This window comes from Populus alba, chromosome 3, assembly GCF_005239225.2.
Source record: "Populus alba chromosome 3, ASM523922v2, whole genome shotgun sequence".
NCBI lineage: Eukaryota > Viridiplantae > Streptophyta > Magnoliopsida > Malpighiales > Salicaceae > Populus > Populus alba.
The window spans coordinates 20,172,131-20,194,405 of NC_133286.1; the positions used below are offsets into that span (position 1 = coordinate 20,172,131).

General features: G+C 34.5%; 1 protein-coding gene, 1 non-coding gene and 1 pseudogene across 2 annotated transcripts; all 3 read left to right on the plus strand.

The window, feature by feature from the left end:
* Nucleotides 1–8,188: 8,188 nt before the first annotated feature.
* On the plus strand, nucleotides 8,189–10,152 carry LOC118054702 (methionine gamma-lyase). Its single transcript, XM_035066373.2, has 3 exons — nucleotides 8,189–8,568; nucleotides 8,833–9,234; nucleotides 9,369–10,152. Exons 1-3 carry the CDS (start codon nucleotides 8,271–8,273, stop codon nucleotides 9,929–9,931), a joined length of 1,263 nt encoding a protein of 420 aa, XP_034922264.1. The 5' UTR covers nucleotides 8,189–8,270; the 3' UTR covers nucleotides 9,932–10,152.
* On the plus strand, nucleotides 8,652–8,750 carry LOC118054761 (U6 spliceosomal RNA). Its single transcript, XR_004688552.1, has one exon. It is a non-coding gene; the product is annotated as a U6 spliceosomal RNA (small nuclear RNA).
* Nucleotides 10,153–19,825: 9,673 nt separating the features above from the next.
* Nucleotides 19,826–21,914, plus strand: LOC118054704 (methionine gamma-lyase-like; annotated as a pseudogene).
* Nucleotides 21,915–22,275: the final 361 nt, after the last annotated feature.

Below are 22,275 nucleotides of genomic sequence, written 5' to 3' on the forward strand. Positions count from 1 at the left end.
AAAAGCAAAACATTTTTTATTTTTTAAATTTTCTTTGATGTTTTGATGAAAACCGGGTATTTTAATACTAGATTTGTATTTTTACGGTATAAAAATACAAACCAATATTAAGCTATTTTGATAAAAATATGCAGGAAAATCAACAATATTTTTCAAGGATTTTTCAGAATTTTTTTAATTTTTTTTTATATATATCCATATACATATATATAAATAATATAAAAAAACAATATAATAAATAATATAAATCATTAGGTGGGCTGGGCTGGGTCGGCCCAACTAACTGAGCCGAACTCAGTCCAATAGGGATTGGGCCGATCTCGGCCCAACAAAGTCTCCTATTTTTGTTCGGGCCGGACCTGGCCCAAATAGCAGGAATGGGCCAGAATCAGTCTGACCCACAAACACATGGCTAGGCCAGAACCAGTCTGGCCCAAAGAAGAAAAAACCAACAATGCTGGGCCAGAATCAGCCTGGCCCAGCAACATAACATTAGGGGGGAATTATTTCCCCCCTCCCCTCCTGCATGCAGAACGCTGTTTGTTTGCGTCGGTGGTGGTGGTGTGGTGGAGGCCGGTGGCGGTGTCTCGGCTCACAGACGGCGACTCCCAGTAGTGGTGCTGTTGTTCAACCGGGAAAGAGAGAGATTTCTTCCTCTTCCCCTCTCCTCTAGTTTTTCGTTTTTAGTGGTTCTCTTTTGTTCGGTTGTTTCTCTCCCTTTTCGGTTCTGTTTTTTTAAAAAAAAACTTCCCTCTCCGGTTTCAAGCTTCCCCTTAGTCTTTCCTTTCTCTCTCTATTTCTTTTTGTTTTTTATTTCTCTGTGTTTTCTTTTTGTTTTTTTTTTCTTCCTTTGGTTCGTTCCTCTCCCTCTCTCCTTTTTCTGCCTCCTCCTTGCGTGCTGGCGTTTGGGTCCTATTTATAGGGCAAAGGGAGAGGGGGTGTCCCTATCGTTGTGCATGGGGAGCGGCCACTTCCTGCCCTGCCATGGCGCCGAATGAGGTGGCCAATGGGTGTGGCTGGCAGGGCGCGTCTCTTGGGGTCTCATCAATGAAGGGGCATGGGGCTTCGGGTTGTGACAGAAGCGTGCGGAGGGAGAGAGAGGCATGAAGATTTAAACAAAAGTTTCTTTCTTCCCTTGTTGCGCGTCCAGGGGAAAAAGGAGGGGGAACAGTGTCGCTCAAAACGACACCGTTCTGTTCTCTTCTTTTTTTTTTCAAACATAAAACGGTGATGTTTTGGACAAAACGCGCCGTTTCATTTAAATATGGCGCCACACGTCAACTTCCAAATCAGCCCTCAATTATCTTTTGTTTATTTCAATTGCATCCCTGAAAACTTCAACCTCCGCCCTTATAGTTGGCCGCCTTTTCCGCTTTGATCCTTGGCCTCTGATTTATGCAATTTGACCCTTAATTGATCAATAAACTTTCAATTTCTTCTATTTAGCCCCTGATTTTGTTAATTACAGCCCCTATATTTACACGCCTTTTCCAATTTGGTCCTTGGTTTCGGATATTCTCAATTAAGTCTCTAATTGGCCATTAAACTTTAATATTTATGCAATTAAGCCCCTGATTTGACCAAATCAACTCTTAAAAATTATAATTTGACCTCAGAACTTTAATTTCTTTCAATTAAAGCCCAAATTGACTTAAAAATCCATTTTTCTTGCAATCAAACCCTCTATAAATTCAATTTAACTTGCAATAAATCCAATTAAGTCCATAAACATTCAATTTTGGACTTTTCCTTCACATTGAATTTTCTTTTCCAACTAGGCTCTCATCATTCAAGGATATACTGTCAAAATTTAATCTTTGTATTATTATTATTTTATTATTTTATTTTATTTTATTATTTTTATTTTATTTTTTATTATATATTTTTTTCAAATTTTTTTTGACCATTTTCTGAGCGCTCTCGCCTCCTATTATTTTTTTAATTTCTTCCAGCTACACATTTATTTATTATTATTATTATATTTATTTTATTTTGTTATTTATTATTGTTATTATTTGTTATTATTATTATTATATATATATATATATTTTTTTTTTTTTTGTGGGGACCCAAAAATGGGTTACAACAATTATTATTATTGTTAATAATTTTTTTCAAAAAACAATTATTACTGTAGAAACTTTGGCCAGGCAAGTTTGATATTGTTATTAATATGATAAATATTATTATTTGTATTCTAAATATTATTATCTTTATTGTATTTCAAAGTCTTAATATTAAGAATATTGAAAAATTGAAAAAAATAATAATAACAATTATCATTATTATTATTGTTAATAATTTTTTCAAAAAACAATATTATTGTAGAAACTTTGGCCATGCAAGTTTAATATTATTATTAATATGATAAATATTATTATTTGTATTCTAAATATTGTAATCTTTATTGTAATTAAAAGTATTAATATTAAGAATATTATTATTGTGATATAAATATTATGATTTTTATTATAATTAACATTAAAAATAGTATTATTTGTGTTATAAATATTATTATTTTTACTAAAATTAAAAGTATTAATATAAAAAATAGTATTATTCATGTTATAAATATTATTATTTTTCATATAATTAATAGTATTAATATGAAAAGTGATATTATTTGTGTTGTAAATACTATAGAGCCTTAAGGGGTGTTTCTCTAGTTTGTTTTTTTGGCAAGAATTACAGTTGGGGGCATTGCCTCCTCTACTAAAAGCTATTGGGCTGCCATACCCTGGTGCTAGGATAGACCCGCCCACTTGACTGAAGACACTGGTAAGTTGGTCTGTAGGTCGTGGGCATGGCTATGCACACCAAAGAGAAGTGAGTCTGGATGTAGGACCCAGCATCCATGGGTTTGCTCCTAGACCCAAAAGGTTTGGGCCTTAGATAATGGGTTAAGCAACTAGACCCAAATTTAATGGTTCCTCTCGACTGACCCACAAGGAATGGGTTGAGTGAAGGGATCGAAATCTAACGGGTCATGTGTCGGGCCAGCAAGGAAATGGTCTTGTTGCAGGACCCAAGGTAATGAGTGTGGCGCAGGACCAAAGCTTTTTTTTGGTCCTACACAAAAATATGTAAAACAATATAATAATTAGTAACAATTATTATTATTGTTGTTGTTCTTACAATAAAAACTTGGACTAGATAAGTTTAATATTATTATTATTATGCTAATATTATTATTTTCATTATAATTAAAAGAATTAATATTAAAAATATTATTATTTGTGTTATAAATACTATTATTTTTATTATAATTAAAAGTATTAATATTAAAAATAATATTATTTGTGTGAGAAATATTATTATTTTGAGTATAATTAATATTGCTAATATAATAATTAATAAATTTAAAAAAATATATTATTAATATTGAAAAAAAATAGTAGATTTAATTTAAAGGGTAGAATTAAGAATTATTATTATTATTTATTGTTATCATTAGTATATTGAAAAAATTGTTATTACCGTAAAAGAAAAACCAAATATATTTTTTAAATGATTAAAAAATATAAAAACTTGGAAAAACAAGTTAAATATTATTATCAATATTATAAATAGCTATGTTGGATCCAGCAATCTGCAGGACTCACTCAAAATAACCTTGGGTCCTGGTGGTATGCAAGGCTCTAATAAGGATTATGGGTTTGCTAAGGGTTTTTTGCGTTGACATGAAAACTAAAAGTGTTTCACTCAAAATTTTGGACTTTTACTCACCTTAATTTTTCTAGATTATTTTTCTTAAGTTTATGCTCTCATTTTTTTCTTTGTTTTTCTTTTTTACTAAAAAAAATGCCATACTCAAAGCATTTATTGTTTTCTCATAGTTGTTTTTATTAATCAGATAAGTACAAAATATACATATATTTTTATTCCTTCTATACTATGCTTCTTAATATGTTTGAGTTTATTGGAAGTTATTTTTATAAATTTGACATGTGTAAGAGACTTTGTGAATTAATTACTAAAAGATAAGGATTTTTTCATTTTATGTTTTAGACTTTACTTCTTATGACAAGTTTTTCACCAAGTTATAATTTCAAAATGTGAATATAGGATGAACAAAAGTTAAAATACACGTATCAAACTTTTCAAAAAGATATTATAAGTCAAAATCCAAGTTCGTTCTGTTCTCTAATCAGACTTGTAAAATCAGGCTAAAATCCTACTTGTAGTAGGATTCTCTATTTTTACAATACCAAATTCAAACAAGTATATCTTGAGTCTCGGATATCAAAATCACGTGATTCAAAAGTTAAAAATTATTTACACATCCAGAAATACAACTCATATAAAGAACGCCAAGTCAAATAAAATTATTTTGAAAGCTAAAATATGTACGCAAGCTGAAGGACAAGATTGATCTCTTAATCTAATGAGAAAACTAACAATGTCGAGTATCCAACTACGATTGAGAGTCTAACATAGAAATGGTAGGCTTTAGGACCCAAGAAATGTACATATCAAGCTTCTAACATGCCATGAATGAAAAAATACAGCTGAGATAATCGGATATTGCAAGAAACCAAGTTATAAGTCAAGTCTAAGTTGCAGTAGAGTTAGAATTACAATAGAGTTGTGACAACAGAAAAGTTCATTTTCAACCCAAATTCTGAAGGATTTAACTAAACTTAAAGACTAAGTAAACAAAGAAGGAATAAAGTAACGTTAAGGACTCCTAATCAGGAGAAGAATCCTGGCGAAAGATAACAACCGAGGGAGGGAATAAAGGAAGCAAATCACGAGAAAAACAACTCTTTTCTTCTTCTCTACAACATTCCTTTGTCTTTGTTTTTTTTTTAATTTAATAGGAGTTATTAACTATACCTTTGCTTCGATTCAAGGGGAAAAGACACCATCTCTATTATTAAGCTGTGAAAAGTAAAGTTATCATTGTAATTCTTTCATATTCAAGTACTTTTTATCCTTATTTCAGAATCATGCTATCGATTTTTGTTCATGCTTATTGAATTATTTTGAGATGGTATATATGTTCTTTGTATTTTTTTTCATTCTATAATTGTTGTTAGAGACTAGAATAAGAAGCAAATGAGTTAACTTGATTTCTGCAACTGTCACTTTAATTTACTTGGGAAAGAATAAGCTAAGCTAAGTTATTGCTCAAGCTTTTGAACGGTTGCATATAATAAATTTTACAAACTTTGCTCGTCAGGCTACTACCAAGTGAATTAAAATTGCTATTCAATGTTAAATTCGTTTGATGGTAAGAAACTGATTAAAAAGCTTTATCTAATTAATTAACTCGGAATTTCCTCGATTCCCTTTAGCTTTAAAAGAAATCAAATTTATTTTTTAAAATTAAAAGGATATTTATTTTACTTTGATTATTAACAGATTTATAGGAATGAATGTCTTATCCTTTGAACTAAGTTAACGACATATCAATTTATTAAAATTTTGTTGCTTTAATGTTTTATTCAAATCCTCTATTCTTTTCTATTTTATCACATTTTAAGAAGATTAAACCAAATTTCTTTTGAGTTTGACTTTCACAATCATATTATGAATTTATTTTATTTATGATAATGAAGTCAGAATTATATTTTTAAGGATAATCAACCAATAACTTACAAATCTCACATTCCTTTGAAAAAGAAGTGAATGAAAACATTTGAAAAAGATATAACAAATATATCAAATGCTCGATACCACACTTTCTGCCTTTTCTTGAAATTTAAATATGAAAAACAACAATTAATTTCATATGAACACTAAATTCGTTTCACAATCATTAATTGTCGTGCAGGCAATATTACAATCCAACTTCTTGTTAGATTTAATGAGAATATTTGAGGCAAGATTAAAAGTTAATTTCACTTAATTTTAGAGTTAAAACTTTATTATAATTATCCTCCGACAAAGTACACTTCAATATAATTAAAATAAATTATATGAATAAATAAAAAATTAATCTTAAAAGTCTTCGGTTGAAATATTTTATAAAATCTAAAAACCTTTTATCTCGCAATAAAAGAATACAAGATTCTCACCATGAAATTGTTTCTAATGTATTAATTGTTTTCTCACTATGAAGTAGTTTCCATTTCATCCATTGTTTTCTCTGAGAAAATTGTTTCTATCGTATTCATTGTTTCTAATGTATTAATTGTTTTCTCACTATGAAGTAGTTTTCATTCCTTTCATTGTTTTCTCACAATTGTTTTGATTGATCTATTCACCATATCTGCAACTTACACGTCTCATATTCCATGAGAGAGAAGAAGTGAAAGAAGACATTTGAAGAAGATAAAATACCACATGTGCTGCTTTCTCTTGACATTTATATATGAAAAACAACAATCAAGTTTATATAAGCATTAAATTCGTTTTACATTCTTCATATCTGCAACTTACACGTCTCATATTCCATGAGAGAGAAGACGTGAAAGAAGACATTTGAAGAAGATAAAATACCACATGTGCTGCTTTCTCCTGACATTTATATATGAAAAACAACAATCAAGTTTATATAAGCATTAAATTCGTTTTACATTCACCATATCTGCAACTTACACGTCTCATATTCCATGAGAGAGAAGAAGTGAAAGAAGACATTTGAAGAAGATAAAATACCACGTGTTCCTTTCTCTCGACATTTATACCACATGTGTTGCTTTCTCTTGATATTTATGTAAGAAAAACAACAATCAAGTTTATATAAGCATTAAATTCGTTTTACAATCAAGTTTATTTATATATGAAAAACAACAATCAAGTTTATATAAAGAATCAATGTTAGAAACTAGTTTTGTTAAAATATTTATTTACTTAAGAGAAGTTTGAAAAAAATAAAATGAAGATGAGGAGTGTAATATAAAAAAATAAAATGAATTAAATTTTATATTTTTTAAATATGTAAATTCAATTTATTTATTAAATGAATTTAAATTAAATATTATAATTTAATTTAATTATAGTAGAAAATCGATTAAAAAAAAAACAATGGATAAAAATCTAGAAAACATATGAAGACATGTGATTTCAGTGTTCTGTACAGACTCAAAGACAAGAAATACAAACTTCAGAAGAATTCAAACACATCTCTTAAGATAAGATTTATAAACTCCATGGCCTTCTAGATTTCATCATAAAAAGAGCGCCACATGTATTGTGATATTTTCCCGGCCCCATCACATAACATTAATAATTTTCCACTCAATTTATTTTTGCACTTTGTTTTTATTGTTTGTATGGATTTATTTTATTATGTTATATTGCTTTCAACTGTTTAGCCTTTATGTAAATTTAAAAACATATTTTACTCCTTTTTTTCTTGTTTTTACAGCTTTACTTTAAAACAAAATAAAAAAAAAAAGTGATTGGTTACAATTTTAAAATTTAGTTTCTTAACTTTTGAGAATAGAAACTGATTTTTATAAGAAAACATATTAAAGATATATTATCTTCTACTAAAAAAAAGCAAAAGAAATGATACTTTTGATATGAAAAGCTATTTTTTAATTTAAAAGATAAAAATAATCTTAAATATTTTAAAATTAACTAATATTTAATTACATAATTAATAATCTTAGATTTTTTAAAACTAATTGACCTTAATTATTTTATTTTAAATATATTGGCTCTTAGCTTATATGAATTTTAATTAAATTATTTCTTATTTATATTTACTTAGAAAAATATATATTTTTTATTATTGTTTCTTTTTTACTTATATTTTTTATGATTTTTTATTTCAAAACAATAATTTATTTCTTCATAAATTCATTTATTTTTTTAAAATATTTAACTTAAATCGTATCCATAATAACAGTTTTAATTAAATAATTCTACTCACAATAATTCATTACTAAACATTTTGATATAATTAATTTCATAGCACAACAAGTACAATAAATACATATGGGCCAAACAAATTCTCAATGTATGAACAATTAACGTCTTAAAATATTCGATAACTGTGATAATAATAGACCACGTTCTGCTCTGTTATGTGAGCTCGGTTCAAGTAGGAAATTTTTTTCATTTAGAGACCTCTTCTGCAATGGTGTCCCATTTAATTTTTGTCAAGTGTGATAACCACTGATTATCAAATAACTTGATTGTGTAACTGGTCTGTGTGAACGCTATGGTTCTACGGAGAAAATTTTTTATCCTACTAATCTCTTCAATCTCCTCTATAAATAGCGACTAAGTTTCTCCTCAGTCCTCACTCAACCAAAATAATATCTCTCAGTATCCTCATTCACTCACTCTCTTGCACCATTTAGAAGTTTAGAGAAATGGCTCCTGGAAATGAAGAACTTGAAAACATTGAGCCCAGGGAGGATCTTCCAACTGAAAGGTTGGCTAATGCAAGACACGAGCTTGGTGAACATAATGGTGTAAACATGTCCATCGAGGTCTCTGACACTTTCGTCTTCAAAAATCCTGAGAACATGGGCAAAGCATTTTTGGGTGAAGTTGGTCCTGAAACCGGCACTTACATCTACAGCCGTCACTACAACCCAACCGTGTTAAATTTTAGTCATCAGTTGGCTGCCATTGAAGGAACTGAGACTGCCTATTGCACTTCCAGCGGTACATATGCTTTAAATTATAATATATGAGCTGCTTCTTGGATGCTTTGGTTACAATTATATATGTAAATTTATTTCAATTATGTCTCTTTGGGAACATTAGATAAAATTGGAAGAATACATAGAAGATTAGCTTGTTCTTGCACAAGTATGACATGCAACTTCGATTCTTCCAAATGTTCTGATCATGTATCACATGATAAAATTCAATTCTTCCAAGCGTACAAATTAAATAATTAAACCACGATTTATATGCTTTGGACAGGTATGGCAGCAATATCATCGGTTTTGCTGGAGCTATGCAAAAATGGAGGACATGTGGTGGCAGCTGAGTGTCTCTATGGTGGGACTTATGCCCTACTGAAACATTTCCTACCAGAGAAATGCAACATAACGACAGTCTTTGTGGACATAACTAAACATGAGGATGTGGAGAAAGCAATAGTCAAAGGAAAGACCAATGTGCTGTACTTTGAATCTATCTCGAACCCAACTCTTGTTGTTGCTAACATCCCTGAACTGAGCAAAATAGCTCATGAAAAAGGAGTGAAGGTGGTGGTGGACAATACCTTTGCCCCGTTGATTCTCTCACCAGCAAAACTTGGAGCTGATGTTGTTGTGCATAGTTTGACCAAGTATTTCAGTGGTGGATCTGATCTCATTGCAGGTATCTGCAGTTAAAAGTTTCAGAAATTATTTTCCTTCGATTACATTATTATTCCTCAAATGTTGGAAAATGTATACTGCAGATAATAGGGAAAAAATCTTCCTTTTCTAACTGTAAATCAATGGAAATTCCAGGAGCTATTTGTGGTCCTAAGGAAATAGTGAAACCGTTGATGGACTTGTCCCTGGGGCCCCTGATGATCCTTGGCCCCACCATGAATCCCAGGGAAGCCTATGAATTATCAGCAAGACTTCCTCACTTAAGCCTGAGAGTGAAGAAACAGTGCAACCGAGCCATGAAGTTGGCCCAGAGAATCAAGGAATTAGACCCCTCTCTCAGAATCATATATCCAGGCCTTAAAGATCACCCTCAGCACAATCTCTTGGACTCCATGCGCAACAAAGGTTGCGGGTTTGGTGCGCTTATCTCCATTGACATGGTAACTGCTGAGAAGGCCAACCTTTTGTTGGACAAATTGGAAAACAAATACAACTTTGGCTTCATTGCAGTTAGCTTGGGCTACTATGAGAACCTCATGTGTGCCTCTGGTAGCAGCACCAGTAGTGAAATGGATCCTGAAACAATGAAACGCCTTGGCATTACACTAGGGCTGATAAGGTGTTCTATTGGATACCTTGGTACTTTGGACCAGAAGTGGAACCAATTCAAAAACGCATACAAAGAAATGGAGGAGTGATGCTACTTGTGCTAGAATGGTCCTCCACTCTACTGTTTGATACTATAATAAAGAAAAATGTATCTTCCCTCTTCTAATAAGAGGTTTCTAAAAATATATAAATAAATAATGTGTCCTGCATAAGGACTTGTTAGAAAGGAGATCCATGCTATCTCCCTTCTGTAATCAAAGATGTGATGGATCTTTTAAATGAGTGATATACTACTTAATTAATGTGTGTTCATGCATTTCTACAAGTATCTATCTCGTTGGATTATGTTAAATGAAAACCAATATAAAAATATATTGTAATAATTTAAATGCAGTTTTTTTCTCAGTGGAAGTTAAAATAAAAATACCAACATAAAATATTTTATTGTGAGAAAAAAAAATGACAAAGTGTTTATTGAATATATTAGCATTGAGATAATAATTAAAAATCCTATAGTTGTTGATAAAACAATATAGAAATTATGTGGATAGTATGAGTCTAGCTAACCCATTTAATGTTGGGCTTTATTTTCTTTTAGTTGATTGTCTAAATAATTTTTATGCTATTTTTAGAGACTAAAATCATGTTTTGTAAACATGAAGTATTATTTTCAAGGATATATAAAAGTTGGGCCTTAATGACTTATTAGAAGTTTATTTGTAAAGTTTATTTGCTGATTAATTATTTATTTTGAAGATATAATATGTTTTAATAAATGAAAAAACGTACTTGATTATAAATTATAATCACTACAGTTCATATGATGTATTTTTATTTAAGTGTAAATGTTTCCACTTACTAGATATTTTAAACTATATAAAAATATTCTTACTTTTTAGACAGTGATATATGGGTTAAGTAGAAGAATGTTAAAATATATTCTTAAAATGACTCATATATCATATAGATTTTAAGTTAAGTGACAATTAAGGCTTAGAAGCCATTGGACTCTAGTAGTGAGTAGCATATCCATGATTAAAGACTCTTTGTTTTTGTGCATAAGGATTTTCCGAACAATTACTTCAATTCTTAATCAATTATGACAGGAGATATATATTTTATTAATTTTTTGTTGCGTTTATATGCTTGATATATTAAAATTATTTTACATTTATGACAATCTGTATACATGAAAATAAATTCTCTTTATATATATCTCAATCCAGATAAATAGAGACTAATCTCCATGAAAGTAAATATAATTGTCATTCTTGGTTCTAGTCTGTGTATAATGACTTAAGTCATAGCCGTGAGAGTTAAAATCTTTTAATTCTGGTATAAATAATTTATTTATAATTGAATTAATAAATTAATAAGATAAATCTAATTTTAATATATTCGAGAATGCTCTTTAAAATGAAAAAAAAAAAAAGAGCTCTAAGCTATATAATAAAATATCCATGAAAAACTATAATGAAATAAAATATTTAATATGTACCCAAAAAAAATAAAATATATAAAATCTGCTTAGAGAATAGAGAGAGAACTTCCTATTTTATTCAAGAATTACAGGCAGGCTAGCTGCAGTATTTTCATAAAGGATAATATATAGAAAAGACTACTAATGCGATCTGAGTTAGACGTTTTTAATTTTTTATAAAAGAATTATATAAGTATATTTTCAGTATTTATGTAGTTTAAAAAATCAAATTCAAAATAAAAATTTTATGCGTAATTAAATAAATTTTATGAGACCTGAATATTCAAAGTCAACGTAATAGTCCAAGTGTTAGTTTCCACATCTTCTTTTTTGACTGTAGAGGATGTACGTTGGCAATCATAGAGTCGAGAATACAGGAATATTTTTGCTAAATAGTTGAGATTTATATACATAATTATGTATTAATTACCAATGATTTATTAATTAGTATGCATTTAATCACATTGTTATATATTTATAATTCATATAGTTATCAATTGATCCCAGCATGATAAATTACTTAATAGTTTATTAAGTAGAATTGACTGTTAAGAGTGTAATATTTTTGCTACTCGGAACGTTAATACCTAAACTACCCTTCAACATTTATCTTCAGTACACTCACAAGTATTTGACAGTCCACAGAGAGACGTGACAATGCGGATAGGTTTTTGGGATGTGTATCGAACCTTCGATTCAAGTAGGGCAAGTTGGCGAGGTTCCGTGGACGGATTTTATTGAAAAAAAGTTCATCGTTTGCGGCCATAACCAAAGTCTTCAGCCCATTGAAAGTGATCAAGTTGATCGTATTATAGATTGATATCTAGAATTAATTAGGTAAAGCTAGTTTATTTTTAGGTTTAATTTTCTTACACTTTAAAAAAAAGTCTATAGATATCTAGTTAATCCATTAAGTTAATTTAATAAAAAATTTAGAAACTAAGAGGAGCTTATCATCATTAACAAAAATTATTAAAAGAGATAAGAATTTTATTGTATTTCTATTCGCAAAATATTATTTATTATAATAATTTTTTTTGTAATATATGTTTTTTTATTTTAATTGCATTCTTTAATATTAATTATTTTTTTATATTTTTTTAATTGATTTATTTTTTAATTTTATTTTTTAACACTGATTTAATTGAAAATTGAGTTTTATAATTTATTTTTAACGATTATAATTATTTTTTTATTTTTTTTATTTCATATTAAAAAAAATTTCAGCATCCTTTAGATTTTTATATTTATTATAAAAATATTAATAATCTATATATTTTTTTTATATTAAAAAAATATCAATAAGTACAAAAGATGAAGCGGTCCCTGCTCTCCAGTCAAAGGTCGCTGTATCTGGTTCCCCAATTCACTGAACTAGACTACTAGAGGATCATGAGTGCTCATAGGTCAGCTGTTTTGAACTTTGACTGACTATATCACCTTCATAAGAAGGATGGACGTGCAGTGTGCCAAATTATAAGAAATATAAGGTAATTAAGCAATCACAGTAACCTCAAGAAACCACGGAGCATCACCGTGGAATTAGATCGGGCTCCACCGATCTGCTCTGTTTCTTCCCCCGATCTGCTCTGTTTTCTTCCCCCTACAGATCTGAGCTCCACCTCTCTTCCCCCGATCTCATCTGCAGGCTCCACCAAACCAGCCTCTCAGCCACCGTCACCTCCATATTCTTTTATCATCACTAAAGACTGGAGAAAGATGAAGAAACGAAACACAAGCCATCACTAAGTTAGCATGAAGGGAATGACGCGGACATGAAGGGAATGTGAAGAGAGATCGGAGTAAGTCTCTCTCTTTCTGTACTGCTACTTCAAGCTTGAATTGCTTTGCTCGTTGCTAGATGATGCTGTCTGGTTTTCTTTGAGAGTTTGGTTTTCTCTGCTTCTAAGTTACAGCAGCTAGATCTCCTCATCATTGATGTTTATGCGTGTCACTCGCTATATGAGAATCTAGTATGTTTTGCTGAGTGTTATGTTCGGGAACAAATATTGGGCCATTAACCTTTTCAAGCAGTGATGGAGTAGGAGTGCAGTTAAGAACACACCCTAGCTGTTTGACAGAATGCCGATGAAGATGATAGTCATTTTAGTGTTGCTGCTTGTAACAACCCAGGAGGTGGTGCTAACCAGAGAAAGCTAAACAATAATGCTGTAAGCATAGAAACAAACAATAAAAAATCCATAAAAACTCAGAATGCTCCCCTCCAACAAGCCTCCAATTCTGTCTATCCTCCCCTCCCCCTCAAACAAACCTCCAATTATGTCGATCCTCCCCTCCCCTGCTTCCCAGGTCTTAGCAACCTGCTTCAAACCTCCCCCTTACAATCCAACCACACAAACACCTGCTAATGCCCTTATTAATCCCGCCACCCTGAACTTTTTGCAACCTATATGTTACACAAACAACAGCCAAAACAACAAGCACTTACCTAAAACAGCTCTCACTCCCTCTGTCTCTGCTAAGATTTATTTTGAACGTTTCCCGTCTTGGCTTGATTACCAAGATCTCAAAAAGGCTTTCTCAAAGATAAGTCCTGTCACCAACCTCTTTGTTTCCAGGAAAAAAACAAAACAAGGGAGACGGTTTGGTTTTGTATCTTTCTTCTCCCTTTTAGAAGATACAGACCTTTATGATAGATTGAACCTGGTATGGTTCGACTCTTTCAAAATTCGTGCTAACCTAGCAAGATTTCAAACACCTATAGATTCCAAGAAAAAGACAGTCCACTCTACAAAGCCAGAAATCAAAATCCCACCCAAACTAGCCCTTACAGACAACAGGACCTTTGTTGAAGCTCTTTTGGTCCAACAACCATCAAAGAAGACTGTGATGTATGAGTCCACTCAGGATGACAAGGAATGGCTGTTGAGAAGTCTGGTCGGTTCTATAGCCACAGAAGTGGACTATGCAAAACTGGAGCATATGGTTTTGAAAACTGTCAAGAAGGCAATTGGATTTCGCTTCCTAGGAGCAAGCCAAGCAGTTATCACCTTTACAGACAGAGAGACTATGGAGAAAGAGTTAACAAACAGTAGCTCTGCCTTGGCAAACTACTTCTCTAGTATCAAACCATGGAAGAGGGAAGTAAAAGCAGTGGATAGATTTGTTTGGGTGTCTATTATGGGACTTCCTCTAATTGGCTGGAACCGAAGATGTATTGAATCAATGGTTGAAGATGCAGGCAAGATGATTGGTTACGATATTACAAGTGTGAGTCAAGGTTCACTTATGGGAGTCAAGGTTCTTTTGTGCACAACCTCTTTCACGACTTTAAACAAACAGCTTTCACTGATTCTAGACGGAGAGAAATTTGATATATCAGTCATGGAAATGAAGCCAGGTTTTAGCCCCATGCTTACCACAATTAAATACTCAATGGATACATCAGGCACTGAAGAATCAGATGAAGAGTCATGCAGTAAAATCACACCTTCAGAGGAGTTTCCGCCAGCCAGTATAAATGAACCAGAAGCTGACCGAACCTCAACAGAGCAACATGACAAGGACATGCAAAATGACCCCTCTCTCATTCTCTGCACAAGATACACTGAATCACTCAACAACCAAGACCAAACTGACACAACATACAAAACCTTCTGCCTCTTTCCTGAAACTAAGGAAACACTCAAGCTACAAACAAAAAACCAGCAACTACACATTGCCTCTCACCAATTGTCCTTTATAGAGCCATGCTACGACACCATCAAGGAAAAAATTCAAGTGGTAGAAACCAGCTACAGCAACTCAGATGACTCAGCATCAATATCCTTTTCGAGAGTGGGCCTCGATAAAAAACAAACACAAACTAAAGCCTCCTCTGTCCAAGTTACAAGGCCTACCCCGAAACAAACCAGACCCATGATACTAGCCAAAAGCCGGAGCCACAATACACATCAGCAATCTTTCTCTGCCTTCATACGTGACCTAGCAGAGCCACAAGAAGTAGTGGAAATGGAGTTGGAAGGAAAGATGAAAGATAAAAAGTTTAGAAGAGCTAGAAGGGTTGCGCCTAAATCTTCTTTCAACAAAAAGAAGAATGTGTTGAAAGTTAAATCTTTTGCAGCTCATATACCTAATGGAGCACCCAACCTTTTTGCAATGAAGGTAACCAACACCCAAAACAACACACCTCTACAAGACACCACACCATCCCCTGTTATTAAGTCATCCGGCATTGGAAAGAACCATAACTATGCCTCCACGGATGATGAAACCAGTGTCATGCATCACCATTTACCACCCCTGTTGAACCCTCAAAGCAACCCACAAACATTTTCAGATGCAACCATTGAAAACACAAACGAGAAAAGCAGCAAAACAAGAAAACTGAAGTTGTTGCAAGCCAGTGGTAGTGTTGCTAACACTATGGAGGATTGTGATTCTTCTGACTCCTTAAACTCAGGAATCCAACAAGGAAATGTTCGGTTTCAGATCACTTGTACGAAGCATCAAGACAATGGGTTTGACAGTGAAAAGGAGACTCAAGAAATGATACAAGATGCTGTGGCTCTAGGTTTGGGAAACCCGCAAGAACTAAAAGGGTTCAAAGAAGGAATAATGAGAAATATTGATAGAGAAGTTGATGAGTGGACATCAGTTAACCAGTTGTAAGTTCTTTATCCTGATAAGTCTAACCTGCCTTGGTCTTTTGCTCTTTTTATGAATATCTTTGCTTGGAACAGCTGTGGTTTAGGCATGTCACACAAGAAAAATTCAATCCGGAATAGGCTTATAAAAAATAATATTGGCATCTGTTTTCTTTTAGAAACAAAGAAAAACAACTGTTGTGACTCCTTCATTAGAAATCTGTGGAATATTGCAACTGTCAAATGGGCTTTTCTAGAATCTATAGGGAAATCAGGAGGGATTATAGCAATGTGGGATAGCTCTGTCTTTGAAGTTAGCTCGGTAGAATTTGGGGGGCAGTGGATCAGCCTATGCGGCACGCATATTCCCTCTTCCTTTACTTGTATGATAATTGGTGTATATGCTGCATCTTCAGTGAAGGACCGTGCTAATATGTGGGAAGAAATCACCACTCTTAAGTTTGCTTTCGAACTGCCATTGGTGGTGCTAGGCGACTTCAACGAAACTTTACACGCTCATGAGAGAAGTAGTGGTCACCTCAATTCTTCAGGTTCAACTTCATTCCGCAAATTCATATCAGACTGTGAACTGGTTGAATTCAATTTGCAAGGGCATCGGTTCACTTGGTTTAGGGGTGGTTCTATGAGCCGCATTGACAGAGCTTTCGCTTCCCCGGACTTTCATCTACAGTTCCCGTCTCTATCTCTCTGCCGCTACCCTAGAGGGCTGTCCGATCACTGTCAGCTGATTCTCCAAAGCCCGGAGGTAGACTGGGGGTGGAAGCCGTTTCGTTTCATAAATTGCTGGCTGTCGCACCCTTCTTTCTTAACAGATTTTGAGGCCCTCTGGTCTGAAAGCTGCAAGGAATTTCCAGGTGAGTTTAGTTTGATTAAGAAGTTGGGGAACATGGGAAAAAAGCTGAGACAATGGAATAAATCCACTTTCGGGGATCAAAATTTAAAACTTGCAGACATCCAGAACTCCATCACAACGCTTGAGAACTTAAGCGAAGTGCGTCTCTTATCGGAGACCGAAAAAACAAAGCTCCAGGGGCTGAATTCTGAGCAATGGGAAGTTAACAAAAGGGTGGAAGATATGTGGAGGCAAAAATCTCGTCAAAATTGGTGTAAAATGGGGGATAAGAACACTCGTTTTTTCCACATATCAGCAAGTCTAAGGAAGGGCCGCAACTACATTAGTAAGATTGATCATAATGGCAGTCATCTAGTCTCCTCAAATGATATAAAAGAAGGCGCTGTCAACTTCTTTTCATCCTTGTTTCGCAAACCAACATGCAAAAGAATTGAAATGGGAGGTTCGGGGTTCTCTAAAATTTCAGAAGCCAAATCAATTTGGCTAGAAAGACCACCTTCAATGGAAGAAGTGAAGCAAGCTGTGTGGGACTGTGATGGTTCCAAAGCCCCTGGCCCTGATGGTTTCACCTTTTGTTTCTATAAAAAGGTATGGAATATCATCAGCTCAGAGGTTTTTATGTTGGTTAAAAGTTTTTTCAGAACTGGTAAACTTCCAAAGGGTATCAACTCTTCTTTTGTAACTCTGATTCCGAAATCAAAGGAGCCGAGCAGATTCTCCCATTTTCGTCCGATAAGCCTGATTCACGGGCTATACAAAATAGTGGCAAAGTTACTGTCCACTAGGCTTCGTCATGTCATGACAGATGTGATCAGTGTTAACCAGTCTGCATTTATTGCTGGGCGTCAGATTCTAGACGGGTTCATGATAGCAAATGAGGTTGTCCATGGTGTGCGTAGCAAGAAGAAGCATGGTCTCTTATTGAAGGTAGATTTCCATAAAGCCTTTGACTCAATTTTATGGGAACATATTGACACAAGTATGGGATACATGGGTTTTGGCACACACTGGAGGAAGCTGATATTCGAATGCTTATCCACTTCAAAATTAGCCATCTTGATAAACGGTTCTCCTAGTAGAGAATTTAGTTTGGAGAGGGGTCTCAGGCAAGGGGACCCACTCTCTCCATTCCTATTTGACATTGCAGTTGAGGGATTGACAGTTTTATTCAATAGGGCATCAGCTTCAGGTTACTTCAAAGGCTTACAGACTACCCCAGGTCATTACTTAACTCATTTGCAATATGCCGACGACTCTCTGATTTTCTTGCCAAATGATTTTCCCTCTCTTCTACATGCCAAGAGGATTCTACGTTGGTTTGAGATCATTTCCGGACTGAAAGTTAACTTCTATAAAAGCTCACTAATAGGTATCAACTTGGACAACGACTACACCTCTAGCCTGGCGAACTCAGTCTTCTGTCGTAGTGATACTTTCCCGGTTAGGTACCTTGGACTACCTCTTGGAGCCAATCCCAGCAGAATCTCTACTTGGAAACCAGTGTTGTCCACTATCAGAGCAAAGCTACTCACATGGAAAGGGAATTTTTTGAGCATGGCGGGAAGGTTATGTCTAATTAAATCAGTCTTGAGCTCTCTTCCTCTGTTTTACATGTCAGTTTTTGCTATGCCAAAGGGTGTTACTAAAGCCATCTCTTCTCTAACCCGGTCTTTCCTTTGGAAAGGAAGCTCAACTTCTCATGGCCTTTTTAAGGTGGCTTGGCATAAGGTAATAAAGGATAAATCTTCTGGTGGTCTCGGGTTGGGATCCATCCACAACAAAAAATCTGGCTTTGCTCTTTAAATGGATATGGAATCTAGACAATGGAGTGGCAGGAGGCTGGCAAGAACACATTCTTCTAAAATACCGACCTCACTTCATAAATGGTATCCCTGAGTTTGCAGGTTCTTTATCTCCAACTTGGCATGGCATTGTTTCGGCAATCTTCTCAACACAAAACATAGCCAATCTTTTACATGCAAATGTCGGGTTCAAGGTGGGTGACGGGAGGAACATCCGGTTTTGGACTGACTCTTGGCTCGGCTCTGCAACCAATCTCCAACTCTTATTCCCCAGACTTTATAACCTCTCCTTGCAGCAAAACACCAACCTTGCAGATATATACAATTTGACAGATGCATCTTTAAACCTTTCCTGGAGAAGAACCCTTCGGCCTCGTGAGATCTGCCAAAGGGAGAGCTTGATCGCAGAGGTGCAGCGTGGTCTCCTTTTCTCAGATGGTGCAGACTGCAAGTTATGGAAATTCCACAGCTCTGGCATGTACTCAGCTCAATCAGGTCGCCTCTTCTTTGATAGTCTATCGGTCACTGAAAATAATCACTCCCTTACTCTGCTATGGAATGGTTATGCCCCCCCAAAAGTGGATGTGTTCATTTGGCTTCTTCTTCATGGAGGTTTGAGTACAAGAAGTTTTTTTAGCTGAGAGGAGAATCATAAATTATGAGGAATCTCACTGCCCATTCTGCTGCAAGGAAACCGAGACAATTAATCATCTTTTCCATTGGTGTCCTATAACATGGTCTCTTTGGGGTCGTTTCTTTGAAATGGTTCGGGTGCTCAGGTTGTCTACACAAAGACCCAAATCAAAATCTGCAGGAATGGTCCGGATTGATTAATGGAAAATTTCAGCGTCGTGCTATTACACTCCTCTGTAAAGGTCTGTATTGGTCAATTTGGATAGCGCGCAACCGCCTAATCTTCGAATCCAAGGCTCCTGATTGGGATATGATTTTTGATCTCACTTTTCACCGTTTGGCTTTCTGGTTGAAGTCCTCAGTTACAAATTTCAGCTATACAGGCTCAGATCTTTTTAGAAATCCTGAATGTATTATGAACTGGACTAACTAATTAAGTCCCTCATCACTTTGGTCTTTTCTTTCTTCATATTCCCATTGTATTCTATCTTTCGTTCAACCCCACTTACTTGATGGGGCTGCTTATTTAATATATAATTATCTCGTTTACTATCAAAAAAAAAAAAAAAAAAAGTTGTGTGTGAAAAATAGCGGTAACGTCTCCCATTTTGTTTCCGCTCATAATCATATAAAGACCGAACAAAGTCTTTTCTAACATTAATATACAATTAGTCACGAGTTCGGGTGAGTTCGGAGGAGGATTAATCTCTACGAGAATTAGTTAATTATGGATAGAAAAACTGTTAACGTTGAGATGGAGTCCAAGAAAGAAGTTCCAGCTGAAGCTTTGGCTGCCGCCCGGCATGAGCTAGGTGAACATAATGGTATTAACATGTCCATCGAGGCCTCTAATACCTTCACCTTCAAGGATTCCGATGCCATGAACCGTGCGTTCCTCGGCGAGGTCTGTCCCAAGACCGGGATTTACATCTATAGCCGTCACTTAAACCCCACCATATTAAACCTTGGCCGTCAGATCGCTGCCATGGAAGGAACTGAGACTGCCTATTGCACTGCTAGTGGTAAGATTTATTTATTTCTTTGATTTGATGGATGGGAGCGATGTACATGGAGGGCTTAAAGTTACGAGTATTGTTACTGACTCTTCGTTTTCAGGTATGTCTGCGATATCATCAGTGTTCCTGCAGCTTTGCAACACTGGTGGACATGTGGTGGCAGCGAAGACTCTCTATGGTGGAAGTCACGCCTTGTTAACCCATTTCTTACCACAGAAATGCAACATAACAACAACGTTTGTGGACATTGTTGATCTCGAGGAGGTTGATAAAGCAATGATCGAAGGAAAGACCAGTGTGTTGTACTTTGAATCCATCTCGAACCCAACTTTGATTGTCGCAAACATCCCTGAATTGAGCAAAATAGCACATGCAAAAGGGGTAAGGTGGTGGTGGACAATACTTTTGCTCCAATGATTCTCTCCCCGGCAAAGCTTGGGGCAGATGTGGTTGTGCATAGCATCTCCAAGTATATTAGTGGTGAAGCTGATATTATTGCAGGTACTCTTTAATAGCTTTAATTCCGTGGTGGAATTACATGTTCTTTTATGATTTGATATTTTCTTACTGTTAGAAAAAAAATATGCGCAGGATTTCTCATTTTAACAACACGATTAAAGGTGGACCCTTAGGACATAATGGATTTATGGAATTGAAACCTATTGATTCACAAAATCTCTTAAAATTCTTGTTTTCAGATATTTTAATTGATTGTAAAGTTCCTAGCTGATTTTCGTGGTTTAACTTGATGGAGATGGCAAGAGCAAGAGTTTTTTATTTCTTTATCTAAACTAGTGGTTGGGGGGGATAGCTTGGAATTGGGAACTGACAAGCATGAACAGGAACTCTTATCTTGAATGGAGGGCATAGAAAAGTATGATTCTTGATTATTATTAGAATGCCTATCCACAGTCTTAAAGATGTGTGAAAGAAAGGGAAAAAAGTATTCTAATGCTTTCATGGAAATTCATAGGTGCTGTTTGTGGCCTGCTGATATAGTGGACCAAATGAGAGACCCTCATGAAGGGCCTTTCATGCTTCTTGGCCCAACAATGAATCCCAAGCTAGCCTTCGAGATATCAGGGAGAATCCCTCACCTGAGCATGAGGATGAAGAAGCATTGCAAACGAGCAATGAAGTATGTCACCAAGATGAAGGAACTGGACCCTAACCTAGATGTCTTATACCCAGGGCTTAAAGAGCATCCACAGCACAGTCTCTTGAAGTCCATGTCTAATAAGGATTATGGATTCGGTGGGGTTTTCTGCATTGACATGAAAACTGAAGGAAGGGCCTATCGCTTGATGGACAAATTGCAAAACAACTCCAAATTTGGGTTCATGGGCGTTAGCTTGGGCTATTACGAGACCCTCATGTCTTGCTCTTCCAGTAGCACTAATAGCATGTTGGACACCAAGGAAAAGGAAAGAGCCGGCATTTCACCGGGGCTGGTTAGATTTTCCGTCGGATACGTAGGGACTTTTGAGCAGAAATGGAGCCAGTTCACAAGGGCATATTCAGAAATGTAATTCTGGGTTTTTTCCGGCAAGCTCAGACCTTCGGTTTCAATCTATCCTGCGAGAATTAAACAATCACTCTCATGTTTGTGCATTTCAGATCTCAGGAGAGATATATATGAATTGAGACGATAATCTTCAAATGCATAATTTTCATAAAGGGATAAATATATATTAATTAAGCGTATGAAGTTTCAAATTTCACAATGCATGAGTATCTCAGCTTTAATAGTTATCGATCATCTGTTATAACAATTCACTCAGGTATCTCGATGTATGTTGCTAGGGATTTGTTGAATTACCCATTAAAATGATGACCTGACAACTAAAATCTTATAAAAAAAGCGGTCAATGTTATGATCATGAAAATCATGAAATATTGGTTCAGTTTTACCAAGTTTAAAAGGAATTTCTTCTAAAACATTGTGAGTATGAAATCGGAGTTGTAAAAATTGCTTCTTTACTCAGTTTATGACATAATATACCTAAAGTGACATAAACCCT